A 19488-nucleotide genomic window follows, 5' to 3' on the forward strand; every position below is an offset into this window, starting at 1 on the left:
CCACCATGCCCGGTTAATTTTAGTATTTTTAGGATTTTTGTATTTTTAGTTGATGCAGAATATATACATATATATTCTGGCAATATTTTGCCAGTCTCAGAGGCATAAGCGATCTTCTTGAATACTCATTGAGTATTTGGCTGTACTCTGTAGACACCTGGATGCAAGTGATACTATTTCATGAAGGTGGTACCAACTAATATAGTACTAGGTAACACTATGGTCACTGGCTAAAAATGAGAGTCATCAATTACTGATTGAAATTTCTACACACCTGGTGTGACACCTCAGTTGTGAGACATGCAACAAATGCTTGATAGCAATTAATTATAAATTTTGTGATGATGAATTCTTTTTTTTAACTTTAGGTTTAGGGGTACAGGTGAAGGTTTGTTACATAGGTAAACACATGTCATGGGGTTTTGTTGTACATATTATTGCATCACCCAGGTGTTAAGCCTAGTACCCAATAGTTTACATTTCTGCTCCTCACCCTCCTCTCACCCTGCACCCTCCAGAAGACCCCAGTGTCTGTGGTTTCCTTCTTTGTGTTCATAAGTTCTTATCATTTAGCTCCCACTTACAAGTGAGAACATGCAGTGTTTAGTTTTCTGTTCCTGCATTACTTTGCTAAGGATAATAGCCTCCAGCTCCATCCATGTTCCTGCAAAAGACATTATCTCATTTTTTATGGCTGCATAGTATTCCATAGTGTACATGTACCACATTTTCCTCATCCAGTCTGTCACTGATGGACATGTAGGTTGATTCTGTGTCTTTGCTATTGTAAATAGTGCTGCAGTGAAGTTTTGCATGCATGTGTCTTGATGGTAGAATGATTTATATTCCTCTGGGTATATACTCAGTAATGGGACTGCTAGGTTGAATGGTAATTCTGCTTTTAGCTCTTTGAGGAATGGCCATACTGCTTTCCACAATGGTTGAACTAATGTAAACTCCCACCAACAGTGTATAAGTGTTTCCTTTTCTCTGCAACTTTGCCAGCATCTGTCATTTTTTTGATTTTTAAATAATAAGCATTCTGACTGGTGTGAGATGGTCTCAGTGTGGTTTTGATTTGCATTTCTCTAATGATCAGTGATGTTGAGCTTTTTTTCATGATTATTGGCTGCATGTATGCCTTCTTTTGAAAAATGCTCATGCCCTTTGCTCACTTTTTAATGAGGTTGTTTTTCTCTTGTGTTAGAAACTGCGATTACTTTTGCACCAATTTAATAAATTGGTTTAAGTTCCTTATAGATGCTGGATATTAGACCTTTGTCAGATGCGTAGTTTGCAAATATTTTCTCCTATTCTGTAGGTTGTCCATTTACTCTCTTGGTAGTTCCTTTTGCTGCACAGAAGCACTTAAGTTTAATTAGATCCCACTTGCCAATTTTTACTTTTGTGGCAATTGCTTTTGGTGTCTTTTACATGAAATCTTTGCCTGTTCTCATATCCAAGATGGTACTGCCTAGGTTTTCTTCTAGGGTTTTTATAGTGTTGGGTTTTACATTTAGGTCTTTAATGTATCTTGAGCGATGAATTCCTTTAAAAAGTTACATTAGATTAAAAATAAGGTTATTCTTATAATAATGTTAGAATAGTGTCAACCTGTCTTCTATATTCTTAGGTGATTTCTTGAATAAGAAGGAAAGGGGATAAATTACAAATAGCTTTCTGGAAATTATGCCAAATTCAGGGTATATTTATTGTGGAGTGCAACAAAGTCATCTCATAAATCAAGAAGGAATAAGAGACCACTAGCCTTGATGTTTCCATAATCTTTCTTCAAAGGCCCTGTCTAAATCTTTTTTTTTTTTTTTAAGGATTCTGTGGTTTTATTGATTCAACACCATAAATTACACTTTAGAAATTAAGGTATAGTATACATACAGTAAAATTATATATGTATTTTATTATACTTTAAGTTTTGGGATACATGTGCAGAACATGCCGAGGAGCTGCTAATTGCTAATGAGTTGCAAGGTTGATGCATTTAATCTCTTCTTATTTGTTTTCTGCAACCCCCAGGTAGAAATGTCAATCAAGACAGAAACACCAAAGGTGGGGAAGGAAAGAAAAGATGAGAGGGACAGTCTATTCCAGGCAGATAAACATCTCTTGAATAAGTGAGGCATCTCCTGCCCTAAGGAACATGTAATGAAATAAAATAGTAAATGAGTTCATTCTTAACTGTTTCTACCAGATTCACCCATTCCCTTACCCAATTCTCTGTTATTTTCTGCTCTGTTTGGTTCTTGCCACTGAGAAAATCTGGCTGTTTTCAAAGAACACAATTGGTGTTGTGTTTCAGACAGTCTTGCCATCTTGATGTAAATACTATCAATTGCAGCCTGTCACATCTTCCTCCAATGAATAAGTGAATTGCTTCCCCACACTGAAGTTCTTCTAAAGATAACACAAGCTGAGAAACTGCATCTCATATTAGGAATTCCAGCAGCAAGAACTCCAGGAGGCAGCCAGGATACAGCATCAAAATCGAGTATTTTCCAATTCCCCTAATTAAAAAAAATGTGTAAGAAAAATAGCTTGCTGTTGGACCGCTGGAGGAGAAGATCAAATAATAGTTAAATAAAATGAAAGCATTGTTGCTTATTCATCTGGCTGTAGAAAGAACTTCCACAATTTCAGTCTCAGTGGGGCATATGTCCCTGGATTTCTAAGTTAAAAATGTGTTTGTTAAACAACTTTGGTCTAACAAGCTCAGGACTCGCACAGAATAACTATATCTATACCTGCCCTCAATTAGATTTGTCTATGCACTTTCCACTCCCTCTTCTCTGCAGGCACAAGGCTGGTTTTTCAGAATCATCTCCCTTTCTCTAGGAAGAGTGGGGTTTAACCATACAGGCAGACAGATGCCTCCCACAGCCTTCAATATTTTCAAAGAAAGTTCTCAGTCATCTCTGAGTAACATAATCCACCAGGGAGTTTTCCCTATTTTCAAGTTGACATCCCCATGGTGACCAGTTTAGCCCCTTTATAGTACTGCCATCACTGAACACTGGTTCCCTATCAATGCTCATACAATCTTAGTTTGCCATTCTTTGACAAGAGGGCAGAATCTACAGTGAATGGAAACTACTGAAAGTCCCATTTGTTTTTCTCCAGTAAATTAAGAACCTGTGAATTATAATTTTGGTGGTTGTTGAGAATGCTGTAATCCCAACAAATTCCATATAAATGCAGGAGACTCTCTAGATATCCAATTATAATATTTACATATAATTAGTCTGTTGAGGAGTATCATCTTGTAGCAACATAAAATGGTTTTATTTTTCCCACTCTTCACTTTCAACTGTATTGGGTTGAATTCCATTTTCCTGCTGGGAAGCAAGTTCCTTAGCAACATCTAATTTCCTGTCATTTTCAATTATTAGTATAGTCTCATTTGGGTATTTAAGACCTGGTCTTGTTCATTTAAAAAATATTAATCTCAAACTTGATTCAGAGTGTATCCTCCCTCTCCCGCAGTTATTTGGAGTGAACGTGTGTGGACGTGCGTGTGTTTGTTGGGGAGTTCCCTGGTTCTGAGACACTTTTCCTTCCCTTCTGTAAGACCTATTTCTTCTAGAGTTGGGGGCTGCGAGGAGGAAGGGAGGAGGCTGAGGCCCTTTTACATGCTTGCTGGAATGTCAGTGGTGAGTAGGTCTCAGGCCACACTCACCCTGGTTCTGACAAATCGCTTTTGATAGAGTGTTCTCTGCTGAAATCGTGTTAGGCATAGTTTTCTTGGGGGAGACCATTCCCTCACCTCCACAGCTGCAGAAATGTGCTCTGCCTCCCTTGGCCTTGTCAGTGACATACCATAGCTGGGGCAGCCCTCAGAGCTTCTTCATGACGGTGATAGGGACCACTGTGGTGTCTTCTGCCTCCTAAGAACTGAGCAGAACTGGATGGCGTGGGACTTTTCCATCTTTCTCGCAGGCACACCACATTGGGTCCCACATAAATGTCTAGATTTTGCTGGGCATTAGACTTCATGTTCACGTGAACCTCAAATTTCAGAGGACGTATGTGCAGGCTCCCCATGGTACACCATCCTCCCAGGCCTCCAGACACTCTCCCAGGGACTGTCGGTCCCCTGCTCTGCAGTGGTGGCAGCACCTGGGGGCCTGGATCCTGCTGCCCAGTAAGGGTCAGTTGAGAAAGGAAGTGCTCTACTCCACTTCTCGCAGGTGCGCTCTCAGGGGGCAGCCTGCTGTCTTGACTTTGAGAGGAGGAAATAAACTGCCCTTTCCCTCAAACACCGACCTCCTCACAATGCTGAGCATCTCTGATTCCCTAGTTGGCTGGTGGATGAGGTCTGGGGAAAGTGTGTTACAGGTGATACAGGAGGAGTTTGTTGGTGATAGGGCCATTTGTGCTGCCTCTCACCAAGCCCTGTAAGGAGATGGTTGGCTTCAGCTGCTGGAGAATTTCTCTAGAATGTGGAGTCCTTACGTAACTTTAGTTTTGGACCAGAGCAGAGTTGTAGGATGCTGGAATATGACTTCTGTTATATATATACATTACAACATGTGCCCATAGAAAGATGCATAACGGGCCGGACGCGGTGGCTCACGCCTGTAATCCCAGCACTTTGGGAGGCCGCGGCGGGCGGATCACGAGGTCAGAAGATCGAGACCATCCTGGCTAACACGGTGAAACCCCATCTCTACTAAAAATACAAAAAATTAGCCGGGCGCGGTGGCGGGCGCCTGTAGTCCCAGCTACTCGGGAGGCTGAGGCAGGAGAATGGCGTGAACCCGGGAGGTAGAGCTTGCAGTGAGCCGAGATTGTGCCACTGCACTCCAGCCTGGGCGACAGGGCAAGACTCTGTCTCAAAAAAGAAAGAAAGATACATAATGATATACAAGGATATATCGAAGGCCTTGAAAAGACCAGGGCACCCCTCTGGCTCCCTTCTTATACATGATTTACAAAAAACCCACTAACCCATAACAAATTCAGAGAAATACAACACATTCTGATTTTCCCCATGACTATGATTTTTTTCCCCAAATGTCAAATTTCAAAGTCCTAAAAAAATGTGAGTGCCTTGCATTCCTGGTGCCCCAAACACATGTTTATTTTGTTGAGGAGCCTTGTAAAACCTCATAGTCTTAATGAGAAGGTTAAATAGTGAATAAAGATGAAAGTACTCTTTGTGATCTACAAATACATCCTAGTATCATGATGACATATAATTGTATATGAGATTTTCTACATATGAATACATATACCTATAAACCTTATTTTAGTTTGGTATGTGAAAAATAAGTTGGGATGTGAAAAATCAATTTTACTCCATCAGTCTGGAGTACAATTTTTCGTTTAATTTGTGTATACTAATCCATTAAGATTACAGCCAGTCTTCAGCTAGACTGACTAGGTTTTAAGCCTGAATCCATGATTTTAGACAAGCAGCTTAATTTCTCTGAGCCTCACTTTCCTCATCCATAAAATGAGGGATAATAACAGTATCTACCTCATGGAATTGTGAGAATCAAATGGGTCAATTCATATAAAAACACTTAACCTGAAACATATGCCTGGCACATAGTAAGCTCTCAAATATCAGCTGTTACTGTATGCTTGTATTAACTACATAGAAAAATGGAAAATTTCTTATTTTTTTCTGTATTTTGGATATTTTCAACAGACATGAAGTAGATAAAACTAGTATTTACTTTGCGATCAAATTGATTTTTAAATATTTACCTTAAAGAGTTACCTGGGGTGTGGGGTTAGAGTGGTATGAGAAATCTGTCGATATGACTGGAGGCCGACTTACTTGGGTTTAGGGTAGCAGCAGTACATTGCACCAGTTTTTAACTCAAAGAACAGGCCAAGTTATCCAGGAGAGACAAACAGAACAGCTGACAACATACACGACCACTCATATTCCCAAGACTGCGAGGCTGGAAGTTCATTATTAAGTAACAGACCTGTATAACTCTTTCTTCCTATCCTAATTTACACTTGATCTCATTCTGCCTCTTGAATATTCAGCTCCCCTCTGAAATGCTGCATGTTTGCAGATTGATGTTGAAGGGAAAAGTTTGACCTAACGATTCGTCTCAAATGGCTTCTCAATATTTCCTTTATTGTCTCAGCCTCATTACTTTCCTACCTTCTGATAATGCACAGCCCTTATTAGCTTTACTGGCTTACCCATCTCAAACAGACTTAGCTGAATTTTCTGGAACCAGAGGCAGACCATTTATATACTTATTTCCTTACACCTTTTCTATTTTTGTCTTTTCGTTTCAAGCTTTCATTCTAAATTCATCACAGGTGCAAGGTCTTAGAAGCCTTGATCTTCCCAGCAAATATTCGCCAGGTTGTAATTTTTTATTTGTTATCAACAGCCAAATTTAAACAAGGCTAATCGTGTTCTAATTTGGTTTGTGGAAGACCTAGTCTTGGTATTTAGAGAAAGCAAATGTGAATTTCTGTTTTTTTCTTCAGTATGTGTTATTCCCTCATCCCTCATGTACTGCAATTAATTTTTTTTAAACAAAAATAATTTGGGGGCAGGAGAAACTCCATTTGGACCTGAACTTTAAACAGAAAGTATTTTGCCGAGAACACTGAAATATGTAGAGGGTTGAGGAGAAGGAAGGCAGCTAGGGGATCTGTTTGATAGCCTATTCTTGTTATAGTCCTCTATCTCATTTTTCTCTACCTCAGGGGTGCCCCTGAATGATCCTAGCTCATTGAAGATGCCCCTCTCACTGCAGCAACCCCGAGTGACAGTAGCTGTGTATGCATGGGTTCCTGTAGTGACCACCTGCTATAGGCTGGATTTGTAGATTGCAGGGGCACAACTCCTAGTTTTACATGTATATGTTTGGACTTCCGTATGTTGTACATGTATATTTGCTAATTGCAGAGGCAGAATTTCTGACGCATGGCCAGGGTGGGAAGTGAGGGCGTGCTGCAGGTGGCCGTTGAGTATGTCATGAGAGGTTTTCTCAAATCCTATCTGAGTTTCAGAATAGGTATCTTAATCAGAGGCTAAATTCAGATTCGGGTCCCTCAAGCAATAGCTTACAAAAGCAAATATTTGTATTCTCTTCCTTCTACCCATCCCTGGTTGCATCACGAGGTATGTTCCTTGCCTGTGGCTGCTGGCTGCTATTATATTAGAGCGCCAGTTTCCCCTGACTTTCTTTTTGTCGGAACCTGTAGGTCTTTACCTGGCCAAAAAGTCTCAGCTCAAGTTGTGCCTCCTCCAGGAAGCTCTCTCTGAACACTTCAGTCCAGCACGGTGTCTCAATATTCTAAATCAGTCACTAGCACACTACTGTTTATGGGCCAAATAAAGACAAGTTTTATTAAAATACACCTACATCCATTTGTTATTGTGCATGGTTGCTTTTGAGATATAGTGGCAGAACTGAACAGTTGTGACAGAGACCATATGACCCACAAGCCTAAAATATTTACTTTTTGGCTCTTTACAGAAAAAGTTTGCTGACCTCATCCTAAATTGAGGGGGCTTAATGTGTGTTTCTTTCAGCATGACCTGCAATGAATGCTCCTTATTTTTTGGTTTGCAAAACTTTCACTTTTAAATTCAGCATAGTCTTTCAGTATCTCCCAGACATTTTGGACATTGAAGAAATAATCTCAGAATTACACTTGAAGATTGGGGTGAGTCTGGGCAAGGGACAAAAAGAACCCATAAAGCAATTTTATTTTTAAGAGACAAAACATTTATTTATTACTGTTGTTAGGTGTTTGCAGAAAATGCTCTCAGAGAATAGTTTTGTACCTAAACCAGTTCCTTCCAACCCGGAACTATTACTTGTTACTGACCTCAGTTTAAGAATATAAATCTTTTTTTTTTTTTGAGATGGAGTCTCGCTCTGTCGCCCAGGCTGGAGTGCAGTGGCGCAATCTCTGCTCACTGCAAGCTCCGCCTCCCGGGCTCACGCCATTCTCCTGCCTCAGCCTCCAGAGTAGCTGGGACTACAGGCGCTCACCACCACCCCGGAGAATTTTTTGTATTTTTAGTGGAGACGGGGTTTCACCGTGTTAGCCAGGATGGTCTCGATCTCCTGACCTCGTGATCCACCTGCCTCGGCCTCCCAAAGTGCTGGGATTACAGGCGTGAGCCACCGCGCCCGGCCAAGAATATAAATCTTATCACATTTCTCTAAGGATGTGTGAAGATATAACTGAATTAAAAAATAATTTATATGGAAATTCAAATACACATGCACGACATTAGAAGGTTAGCATTTGCTTTAAAAAATAATACTTAATGGGATCCTTTCAGAAGCTCATGTGCTCCGCTTTGCCAGGGTCTGACTTGCGATAGGTATTGAGGTGAGAAAATACTTAACTCAGTGATTCAAAGCTAGAGTCATTTAGTTTTCTTCTCTCCTGCCTAGTGGTCAGCCCATTCCCAGGGTGGAGTATACTGAAGAAGAAACTAAAACTTGGGGTGTTGTATTCCGAGAGCTCTCCAAACTCTATCCCACTCATGCTTGCCGAGAGTATTTGAAAACCTTCCCTCTGCTGACTAAATACTGTGGCTACAGAGAGGACAATGTGCCTCAACTCGAAGATGTCTCCATGTTTCTGAAAGGTAAGATTTCACACAGGCTGCTCTTATTAGTCAATATCCTCAATTGCCTTCCAAGGACACAGGTTGCAGCAAATGGCTCTTCTTCCAAAAAAGGAAAAATAGTGATTTAAAAAGTTGTTGGCTTTGAGCCAACAATTACCTGTGGACACCTGTGGGAAGCAGAGCAGCGACTCAGCTGTATTTGCAGCTCAGGGGCTTGCTGAGGCCTCTTTGTGGTTGGCTGTTGTAAATGGTAAGGCCCAAAGGATATTTGCAGGTTCAGCTCTGAGCTTTTTCTGATCCAGGAGCTGCTATGCTGGGCTACATGAGTATGAAATGACGTCCAAAATTGCCTTTTTATTTGCTTTGTTAAAAATTATGTACTGAATGATGATATTTTATGGATAATGTTGAATATTAGTGACTTTCCTGTAGGAGAAATCAGGCAACTGTCAGAGGCGTTTGGACCAGAGCAACTCCATCTTGGATAGGGGCTGGGTAAAATAAGGCTGAGACCTGCTGGTCTGCATTCCCAGGAGGTAAGGCATTCTAAGTCATAGGATGAGCTAGGAGGTCAGCACAAGATACAGGTCATAAAGACCTTGCTGATAAAACAGGTTGCAGTCAAGAAGCCAGCCAAAACCCACCAAAACCAAGATGAAGATGAGAGTGACCTCTAGTCATTCTCACTACTCGTTATACACAAATCATAAGGCATTGACATGCTAAAAGACACTCCCACCAGTGCTGTGACAGTTTACAGATGCCATGGCAATGTCGGGAAATTACCCTATATAGCCTAAAAAGGGGAGAAACCCTCAGTTCTGGGAATTGCCCACCCCTTTCCTGGAAAACTCATGAATAATCCATTCCTTGTTTAGCATATAATCAAGAAATAACCATAAAAATGGGCAACCAGCGATCCATTCCACAGCTCTGCCTATGGAGTAGTGTTCTTTTATTCCTTTACTTTCTTAATAAACTTGCTTTCACTTTAATGGACTCACTTTGAATTCTTTGCGTGAGATCCAAGAATCCTCACTTGGGGTCTGGAATGGGACCCCTTTCTGGTCACACAACTAGTCAATCAATCAATAAACTAATTGATCAATACTTTACATTATAATTTGTGTGTCAGGAATTGTACTTGTTGCTGATGTTACACTAGTGAACCCGATGAATCATACAGTGACATCATTTCACACCCTGTGGGTCCCTTCACTGGCAACACCCCCTTGAAACAATAGCTGGGAAATAGGCTTGTGAGGGGTTGGGGGAAGAGGCAAAGTTTCATGGTGGTCCCGCCTCCTCCTCTGTTTTTCCTTGTGCTTAAGTCCTTGGATTCTCTGCCCTTTTCTCTCTCTTCTTTCAAGTGCAATAGTTCCAAAAGCAAAAACTTCATTGCCTGCTCTCTTTCCTGGAACTTGCTTTCTTGCTTGTCTCCCCAGTTTCTATCAGTACTGTTTTTTCTAAACTCATCAGGCTTGCCTCTAAGGACTCCTCTGAATTCCTGCCCACTTTATCCCCCAATCCCATACTCAGTCCTTCTTTGTGTTAGTGTCCAATTATAGCTGTAACACATTACCACAAACTTTGTGACTTAAAACAACACAAGTTATCTCACAGTTCTGGGGCTCAGAAGTCTAAAATCAGGGTGTTGACAGGGCTCATTCTTTCTGGTGGCTTCTGTGCCCTGGCTTTTCCCAGTTTCTAGAGTTCTCCTGCATTCCTTGGCTCGTGGACTCTTCTTGCTTCCATTGTCACATCTCCTTCTCTGACTCTGACCCTTCTGCCTCCCTCTTATAAGGACTCTTATGATTATATTGGCCCCACCCAAATAATCTAGGACAGTCTCTCCATCTCAAGATCCTTAAGTTAATAACATCTGCAAAGTCTCTTTTGCCATGTAAGGTCACATACTCACAGATTCAGGGGATTAAGAGGTAGGCATCCTTGGGGGGCCATTATTTAGCCTACCACAATCTCCCCCTATTGCCACTTATGGCTTCATGACATGTGGTAAATCTGTCCTTTTCTTTCCATTCTACTGCTGGCATCCAAATTGAGGTCCTCATCATTTTATAACCTTGATGCCTATATTTTCTTCCCTTAACTCTCCTGCCCACTGCCCATAAATGTTACTTTCTAAAACATTACTTTTTTTTCTGACATCTCTGCTTAGAAACTATCATTGGCTCCCTCTTGTTTTCACTGGGACTGGCAAACTTTTTTTTGTAAAAGGCCAGATGGTAAATATTTTAGGCTTTTTGGGCCAAGAGGCCATTTAAATGTGTCTATTAAAAAATATAAAAACTGGCTGGGTGCAGTGGCTCACACCTCAGCACTTTGGGAGGCCAACGCAGGCAGATCACTTGAGGTCAGGAGTTCGAGACCAGCCTGGCCAACATGGCGAAACGCTGTCTCTACTGAAAATACAAAAATTAGCTGGGCATGGTGGTGGGCGCCTGCAGTCCCAGCTACCTGTGGGGCTGAGGCACGAGAATCACTTGAACTTGGGAGGCAGAAGTTGTAGTGAGCTGAGATCACGCCACTGCACTACAGCCTGGGTGACAGAGTGCGATTCTGTTTCAAAACAAACAAACAAACAAGCAAAACTATTCTCACTTTTGGGGTGTACAAAAACAGGCAGTGGGCTGGATTTGGCCTGCAGGTGATAGTTTGCTGATCTCTGTTTTACATGCTCAAGTCTGAACAGCTCAGCCTCAATCTGAGGCCCTGACCCAGGTTTCCAAGTTAGTTTCCTGCTGCAACTGCCCTGTACAAACCCTCTGCCCTTGCTGTGGGCTCTCTTTACCTTTGCTTAAACTCTGTTCCTTACTAGAAAATTTCATCTCTTCTCCACCTACTCAAATTCTACCTATTCTTCAGGACTCAGAGCAAGTCCTGCCTCCTTCATGAATCTTGATCGTAGCAGCCACCATGATCTCTCCCACTCTGATTTCATTCTGTGTTATGCGTGAATGTTATCTACTGTATTTGTTACTGAGGAAAAGAGATTGAGAACTACCGATCAGTGTCACTTAATTAGCACCTAATTACCTCATGCCTTATGTTGTTGTTTAACTAGACTGTATTCTCCTGTCATCTTCTTCTTTGTTTCCCACAGAGATATGCATATTACCTCTTCACCAAGAGCTCCTTATGTTGAGATGGCTTTTTATTGCATTGTTCCCCAAACCCCAATAGTTAGAATATCACCTCATAAATATTGCCGTATTCGCCCCCCAAATTAACATTCTTATGAGAGGCAGTATGGTATAGTGGCTTGGACCATAGACCCTGGATGTAGAATGTCAGGGCTTGAGTCCCCACTCTGCCCCTTCCTAGCTATGTGACCTTAGAAGAGTCACCTTAACCTTTCTGTGTCTCTGTTTCCCCCTCTGTCAATGGAGATAGTAATTTTATCTACCTCACAAGGTGGTTGAGAGGAGAAATTAATTGATATACCTTAAAGGTCTAATGTGCCTAACACACATTAAGCATGGCAGAGTCTTAGCTATTTCTTTCATTATTGTTTTCCACAACCCTTGGTGAACTGGATATATCGCCTAGTTTGTATCACGCACTGGCATGTAGATAGTATGATGTAAGTATAGGTGTCATTATATCATTTCATTGACTCACTTTTAAAATACCTAATTTATTTAAGACAGAAACTTTTAAAGCAATGGTATCTACAGATTCAAAGTTCTTGATGTCATGGTTTTATATTTTTTCTAATTCACATAAAAATAAAATACATAACTATTAAAAAAAGTGTTCCTCTGTGTACTGTTACATATGTCCCACATGTGGGATATACTGGCTTAATTGATGTAATATGGAAAAAGAAGAAAATACACTTATCTTTTTGATATTCACCGGGGAATAATCCAAAGTGAAGGCTTTTGGAATGGACATAGTGTTGTTCGAATTATGGGTCTGAGGAGGCCTGAGAACAGGTTATTTCCAGCAGGTACCAGAAATCCCAGGATGGGCCTGTTTTATAAGCTTAGTTGGTTCTTGCCTCTTAAGATCATTTTCAACCATTGCGTGGTACTCTCCTGATGAGTTAGAGGAATAGCCTTCCAGGACATTATGCTAAATGAAGTAAGCCAGACACAGAAAGAAAAATACTGCATTATCTCATATGTGGAATTTGGAAAAGTTAAATACACAGAAGCAAAGAATAGAACAGTGGTTACAAGGGGCAGGAGGTGGAGTAAGAGGGGAGATATTGGTCAAAGAGTACAAAGTTGCAGTTAGATAGGATGAATAAGTCTAGAGATCTTTTTTTATAATTATTATTTTTTAGATAGAGTCTTGCTCTGTTGCCCAAGCTGGGGTGCAGTGGCGTAAGCTCGGCTCACTGCAACCTCCACCTCCTAGGCTCAAGCAATTCTTGTGCCTCACCTGTATTCCCCGAGTAGCTGGGACTACAGGTGCATGCTGCCTATGCCAGCTAATTTTTTTATTTTTAGTAGATACAAAGTTTTGCCATGTTGCCCAGGTTGGTCTCGAACTCCTGGCTTCAAACTATCCACCCACCTTGGCCTCCTAAAGTACTGGGATTACAGGTGTGAGCCACAGTGCCTGGTAATCTAGAGATTTAATGAACAGCATAAGGACTATAGTTAATAATATCATATTACATAAGGGAAATTTGTTACTAAATTATATGTACTCTTACTACACACACACACACACACACACACGTAGACACCCATACACGCATGTGCACAATAACTATATGAGAAGAAAGATATATTAATGAACTTGAATGTAGTAATCATTTCACTATTATAGTAAATCCTCACTTAACGTCATCGATAGGTTCTTGAAAACTGTGGCTTAAACTGAAATGATGTATAACAAAACCAAGTTTTCCCCTCATCAACATTATGACAATACAATGTTGAAGGAAATGATGTTATTCTGGGCACTGCTTTATGTCATTTCACTTAAAGTCACAATTTCCAAGAACCTATCGATGATGTTGAGGACTTACTGTATGTGTGTACCAAAACATAAAGTTATACACCTTAAATATATACAATTTATATTAAAAAATAGAACTGCTCTTGTGAGAAGAGAATAAAACTAAAGCAGCCATTTAAAAATAGTCATGTGCTACATATAGACTGTTCGGTCAACAATGGACCTCATGCATAGTGATGATCTTATCAGATTATAATACTGTATTTTCACTGTACTTTTTCTATGTTTAGATATGTTTAGAGACACAAATACTTCCTAATGTGTTACAGTTGCCTACAGTATTCAGTATAGTAATGTGTTGTACAGATTTGTAGCCTAGGAGTAGGCTGTACCATCTAGGTTTGTGTAAGTACACTCTATGAGATTTACACAACAATGTAAACAAAATCATTGTTAGATTTACACCTAACAATGCATTTCCTAGAATGTATCCCCATTGTTAAGCAATGCACGACTCTATACAACATTTTAATAAAATGCGTATTTGAAAAAAAAAAAAAGAATAGCCCTTCTGTTGTAAGTTTTCTGGGCCTTCCTGAGAAGAAAACATTAAGTAGCCCTTAGACTGAGAACACTGATGGCTCACAACCTAATTGAATTAGTGGTATAGGGCAGGTTTATAGACTTTATTGCATTCTTGCTTTGTTTCCTCTTACCATAAGCCAATAGAGCACGTAGGGCTTTGGTGTACCTCTCCAAATCATGATAATTGATATAACATCACAGAAAACAATATAGAATGAAGGAGTTAGCGGGTATTGGCAATAGAAAGCCTCAGTGTGAACTGATTTGAAGATGCTAGTGAAGGGGGTGCTTAGCTGTGTGTCACTGAACACATGCACACCGAAGAGATCCCTAGGTATGTCTCTTAGAAAGATACCAGGTAACGTGTGGTAAGCGTCACTTTCGATTGTAATCAGTTTATCTGAGATTTCTTATCCTAATTGGGCTTCTGAATTGAAATCTCTAAATACTTTTTTCACCCTTCTTTTCGTTTTCTTGAATGTCTTGTTCTCCTGGAAACCATCATTTGAGAGTGATTTTAGTCATCAGAAGCACCAGACATGATAGCTGTTAACATTATATGTCACTCAGTTGTCAAGAGGTTTATGACCTTGATTACTTTGTTTCTGGATCTTCCTTATAAATAGTAGAAGCTCCTGCTTGGGCCCTCAAGTCTTGCTGGGTTAATATTTAGTTGGCTCTTTCTGTTGCCTTTTTAGAAAGGTCTGGCTTCACGGTGAGGCCGGTGGCTGGATACCTGAGCCCACGAGATTTTCTGGCAGGACTGGCCTACAGAGTGTTCCACTGTACCCAGTACATCCGGCATGGCTCCGATCCCCTCTACACCCCAGAACCGTGAGTACCTACATTAAAGCCCAGGCTGGACAGAGACCACCACACCATAAAGTGGTCAATGATCACTTTACCTGAAAATGACTTAGGCCCTGTTTTACCTCCAAACTAATTTCTTTGAGCTAGTGAGAGTCATGTCACTCACCTAAAGAGAAAAGGGCTCACTGTAGGATCAGACTCCTCAGCTGGGTCCGTGGGGGCCCCTGATATTCCAGCTCTGGCTCGACGCTCTAGCTTTATCCCAACACTGAGCCATCTGCTTGGCCAGATCTCCATTTCTGATGAGGAAGAGAAGGCACAGAAGTGTAAAGTAGATGCTGACACATGGTCAGAACATGTGAGGCTCTCTCATTAGGAGGCCTCTTTCATGTGAAGGAGGTTCATATACACACACCATAGCAACTCATTACTAATCCCCTCTCATCTCTTTCATTACCTCCAAACTCAGAACTCTGTGCTTTGCTCTCCCTGCCATTTTAGTTTCTTGAACACTTCTCTAGTCCTGCCCGTCACCTCCAGATATAGATGAGGTTTGTGATTCTTCCCTGGTTCTGTCAGTTTTCTTTTGGGGCTTTTATCCATTCTCTCCTGGACAATGGGTAAGCTAGAAGTGGGGAGAGAAGCTAAGAGGTGATGCTATACTGCTCTGACATGGGTAGGAAGCAGGAGTAAGCTGGGAACACCCACATGTTAATCATTTGGCCTAATCACACGTGGGACCGTACAGTCTCCAAGTGTGAAATGCCCTGTATCATATTTCTTTGAGTGTTTTAAAATATGTAACAAGCATTTACTGGGAGACAACTACATGCTTGGATTGTCTGGGAATGAGACAGCATTCCTGCCCTTCCAGGTGAATGGTGAAGACAATGGTTAGCGTACAGACAGACAGACAGGGAATATGGTGTCAGGTGTAAGTGCTTCCGTGAAGTGCTAATAAGTGCTGTGAAGACAAATGGGGAGGAGATGGAGAGTCCTGGGTGCTGTTTTTTTGGATTGGGTCAGGACACCTTCTTGGTAAACAACATCTGAGCAAAGACTTGAATGTGTATATGATGGGGTGGAGAATTTCGGGCCGAGAGAACAGCAAAAGCAAAGACCCTGAGGCTGGGAGCTCTGGGGTTCTTTTGCCTTCCTGAGTTCCATTAAAATGAGTGCCTTGCTTTAATCTTACCCCGCCGTTCTTCGGGCCACTCAGGGTATCGCTTTGCTTATGATGCTGCTTTACTTGAATGCACTCGTGGTTAATGGGTTGCCATGGTCTTCACTGGGGAGCAGAGAAGATTTTGAGGTTCAAGCAGTTAAGTAGCTGGTGGTAGTAGAAGTGAGCAAGGGTAAGTCAAGTCCCTGAAGCACCCCTCCTTTTCCTAGACGGGCATAAGGCTCACAGTCCAGGTAGGTCCCTGTCAGGTCACTACATTTTTTTTAAGCTTTTTTCAGCTTCCCTGAAAGTGTTTTCAGGGTAAACAAAGGTTACTTATAGGACCCCAGACATTTGGAAAAGAAATGCTTCTTTCAGCGGAGTGAGTGCTCAAAGAAGCACTGTCAGAGTTAGAAAGGCAATCTCTAAATCTAGCCCAGAGGGTTTACAAATGGCCCTGTTTACAAATAGAAGGCACTTTGTTAGTTCCCTTTGAATAACTGGCCCTCCTGAGACTGTGATAGCGTGCCAATAGGTATGCGGAGAGAGAGAGAGGCAAAGAAATGAGATTTTAGCCACAGAGGATAATGTGTTACATTTTTACCAAAGTACTTTTGGCCAATTCATTCAGCAAACATTTATGTGCAATGCCAGGAGGGCAGTGCAGTGGATTCAGAGATAAATAAAATATAGTAGCTTTTTTTTATTTTTTATTTTAAAGTAGCTCACATTCTGGCAGCGGAGATAGAAACAAATAATTAGGAAATAGTGTGGTTAGGGTTATAATTAGTGTGTGTACAAAGCACTGGAGAGCACAGAGGAAGGCACAGTCCTGAAAGGCCTTTCAGAGAACGTATAACCTGTGTAGGGGTCTGGAAGGATGAGCAGGAATTTCATTTTTGTACAAGGCTGGATGGGGAGGGAAGGGGAGGCTTTGCAAGTCAGGGGAAACAGCAAGTGCAAAGTTGTGGAGACGTGCAAGAGGCATACATGTGCAAGGCTTGTTAGATCAGAATAGCCAGGGTACAGTTTATGTATTAGGGATGAAATGTATCTTCAGGCCATGTTATAAATGATCATTTGTCCAACTAGGACATTTGGACTTAATTCTGTAGGCAACAGGGAGCTATCCACGGTTCTTAGGCATAGTCAGGTAAGTGTATTGGAGAAAAATGACTGGGGGTGAGGGCTGGGGAATTGTTGAGAATGAACAATGTGGAAAACCAGCTGGGGAGCTCACATTCTATGAAGGAATATAGTTCATAAGGTGTGGAGCTAGATGAGGTCAGAGGTATAGTACAAGAGGGCACCTATTTAATGCCCTCTTAACACCATAGAGATGGAAGTAACAATATCCAGTGACTACAATAGGGGTGAGACGAGGGGAGGGCCCCTAAGCTAGGGCTAAGGTTTTTGTTTGGTAAGCTGAGTGGAAAGTCATTTCTAATAATGACTGAGAATATTGGAGGAGGATCAAGCTTGGAGGGAAGAGAAAAGGAAAGAGGGAGGGAAGAGGAGGATTTGGGTCTGGGGTATGGTGTCTGTGAGGTGCCCATGGCTGGAACCTCCAGATGGAGAAGTTTCTGGTAGTTACAAATAAAGATTATAAGCTCAGAAGTGAATGTAAAGCACCCACAATAGATGGAGTAGTTATTTTTCTTCCAAGTCTCCTATGACTGCACAGATAAGAGGAGACTAAGTCAGAGGATGGAAACTTGGGATTCACTAACTTGGGGTTGTTTTTACAAGCCCTTTAGTTTTTGTGGGTTTCATATCACTCGTATTTTTTTTCTTTTTTTAGACAGAGTCTCGCTCTGTCAGGTGTAGTGGTGCAATCTCAGCTCACAGCAACCTCTGCCTCCTGGATTCAAGCAATTCTCCTGCCTCAGCCTCCTCAGTAGCTGGGATTACAGGTGTGCGCCACCATATCCAGCTAATTTTTTTGTGTTTTTAGTAGAGACGGGGTTTTGCTATGTTGGCCAGGCTGGTCTTGAACTCCTGACCTCAGGTGATCCACCTGCCTCGACCTCCCAAAGTGCTGGGATTACAGGCCATTCATTTGGTTTTTAAAATTATTACTTTATGAATAGGTAATACATATGCATAATTCAGAATTTAAAGTGCACTTAAAAGTATATACTGTGAACAGTGAGTTTCTTTCCATCCTCCGTCCCCTTGATACCCAGTGCATCCTCTCCAGAGGCAACCACTGCTACTAGTTCCCATTTCATCCTTCCAGAAATATACCATGCAGACAAAATTCTCTGTAAAGATCTTTTTAATCCTTGTATATTGCGAAGTCCTAAGTCCCTTCTCAGCCACATAGTTTGAATCTATGGGTACTATACTGGGAGGGCTGTTTCCTGCCCAAGCACTTTCACAGGCATTGTCTTTGTAATGAAATCCCATTTCCTCCATTGAAAACCAACTAGAGGGCAGATTCTCCAATTTATGAAGTTCAACTTGGCTACTGTGTTTGGTGCTTGTACTGTGCTTCCAAATAACTGCTTTCAATTGCTGAACTGTTGTAGTGGAGGCTGCGCTAATGAGACAAAGGTGAGCCCTGAAGACCCAGTAGAAATGAGCACGAAGCAACAAAAAATACATTATCTGAAAAGAGAATTTTATTTTCCCTTTCAGTCTGGTAGAACATATTTTGCCATCACAGCTTTCAACACACATTGGATTTTAAACATATCTTCGACTTCTTTTTACATTTTACAATTTTAAAGACTCTGGCTTCTCTAAAGCTGGTACACTAGAAACCAAACCTCGCCTTTACACAATATATTCCTGCAACGGATCTGCACATGGACTCCCTGAATCTATAAAAAGAAAAAAAAGTGATGGCAGATTAGACTGGTTTCCTGGGGGAAAGTTTTCTGGCCTGGAAGACAATAAAGAACTCCTGGCAAACTAGTGACTTCTGGTTTTCCTGGTGGGAGGAGTTGCTTTTCTATGCATCAATGCCTGGATTGAAAGGTCACTGTTCTGCTAGAAGAGGAAATGGACTCTTGCTTTTTCTCCCTTTGAGCAGCGCCTGAGGCAATGAATCTGCATTTCAGTATTGCCTGGCTCCATGCTTTGATCGGCTGTGACTGCAATGTTCTCACTAATCGGGTAATAAAGTTTGCAAATGATTTCCTTAAAAAAAAATCAATTGGGCCAAATTCAAAGTTATTCCAATAATACCTTCCCTCTCACTCACTGGAACGAGAGGGAAAGATGCAGAGTTCCAAGTTATGTAGGCATGTGAGCATCGCCTGGCATGTGTACAGTGGCAGAACAAAATCGTGAGAAGTTCTAAATCTCCCTGATCTCGTTTTTGTCTCTCTGGGAAGTCCATTGTGTGCTCTCTCATGCTATGCCCTCCGTCCACCTCATCTTTTAGAACAGGGTTACTTGCAGA

At 41.4% G+C, this 19488-nt stretch overlaps 1 protein-coding gene across 1 annotated transcript in view; it reads left to right on the plus strand.

The window, feature by feature from the left end:
* The window catches only part of TPH2 (tryptophan hydroxylase 2), a 92179-nt gene that overhangs the window by 23873 nt on the left and 48818 nt on the right, over positions 1-19488 (plus strand). Inside the window, exons 6-7 of the mRNA XM_032171661.2 lie at positions 8409-8605; positions 14806-14941. Of these exons, the coding sequence (XP_032027552.1) occupies positions 8409-8605; positions 14806-14941 (333 nt within the window). The remainder of the gene's footprint in view (positions 1-8408; positions 8606-14805; positions 14942-19488) is intronic.

This window comes from Hylobates moloch, unplaced genomic scaffold (assembly GCF_009828535.3).
Source record: "Hylobates moloch isolate HMO894 unplaced genomic scaffold, HMol_V3 SCAFFOLD_12, whole genome shotgun sequence".
NCBI lineage: Eukaryota > Metazoa > Chordata > Mammalia > Primates > Hylobatidae > Hylobates > Hylobates moloch.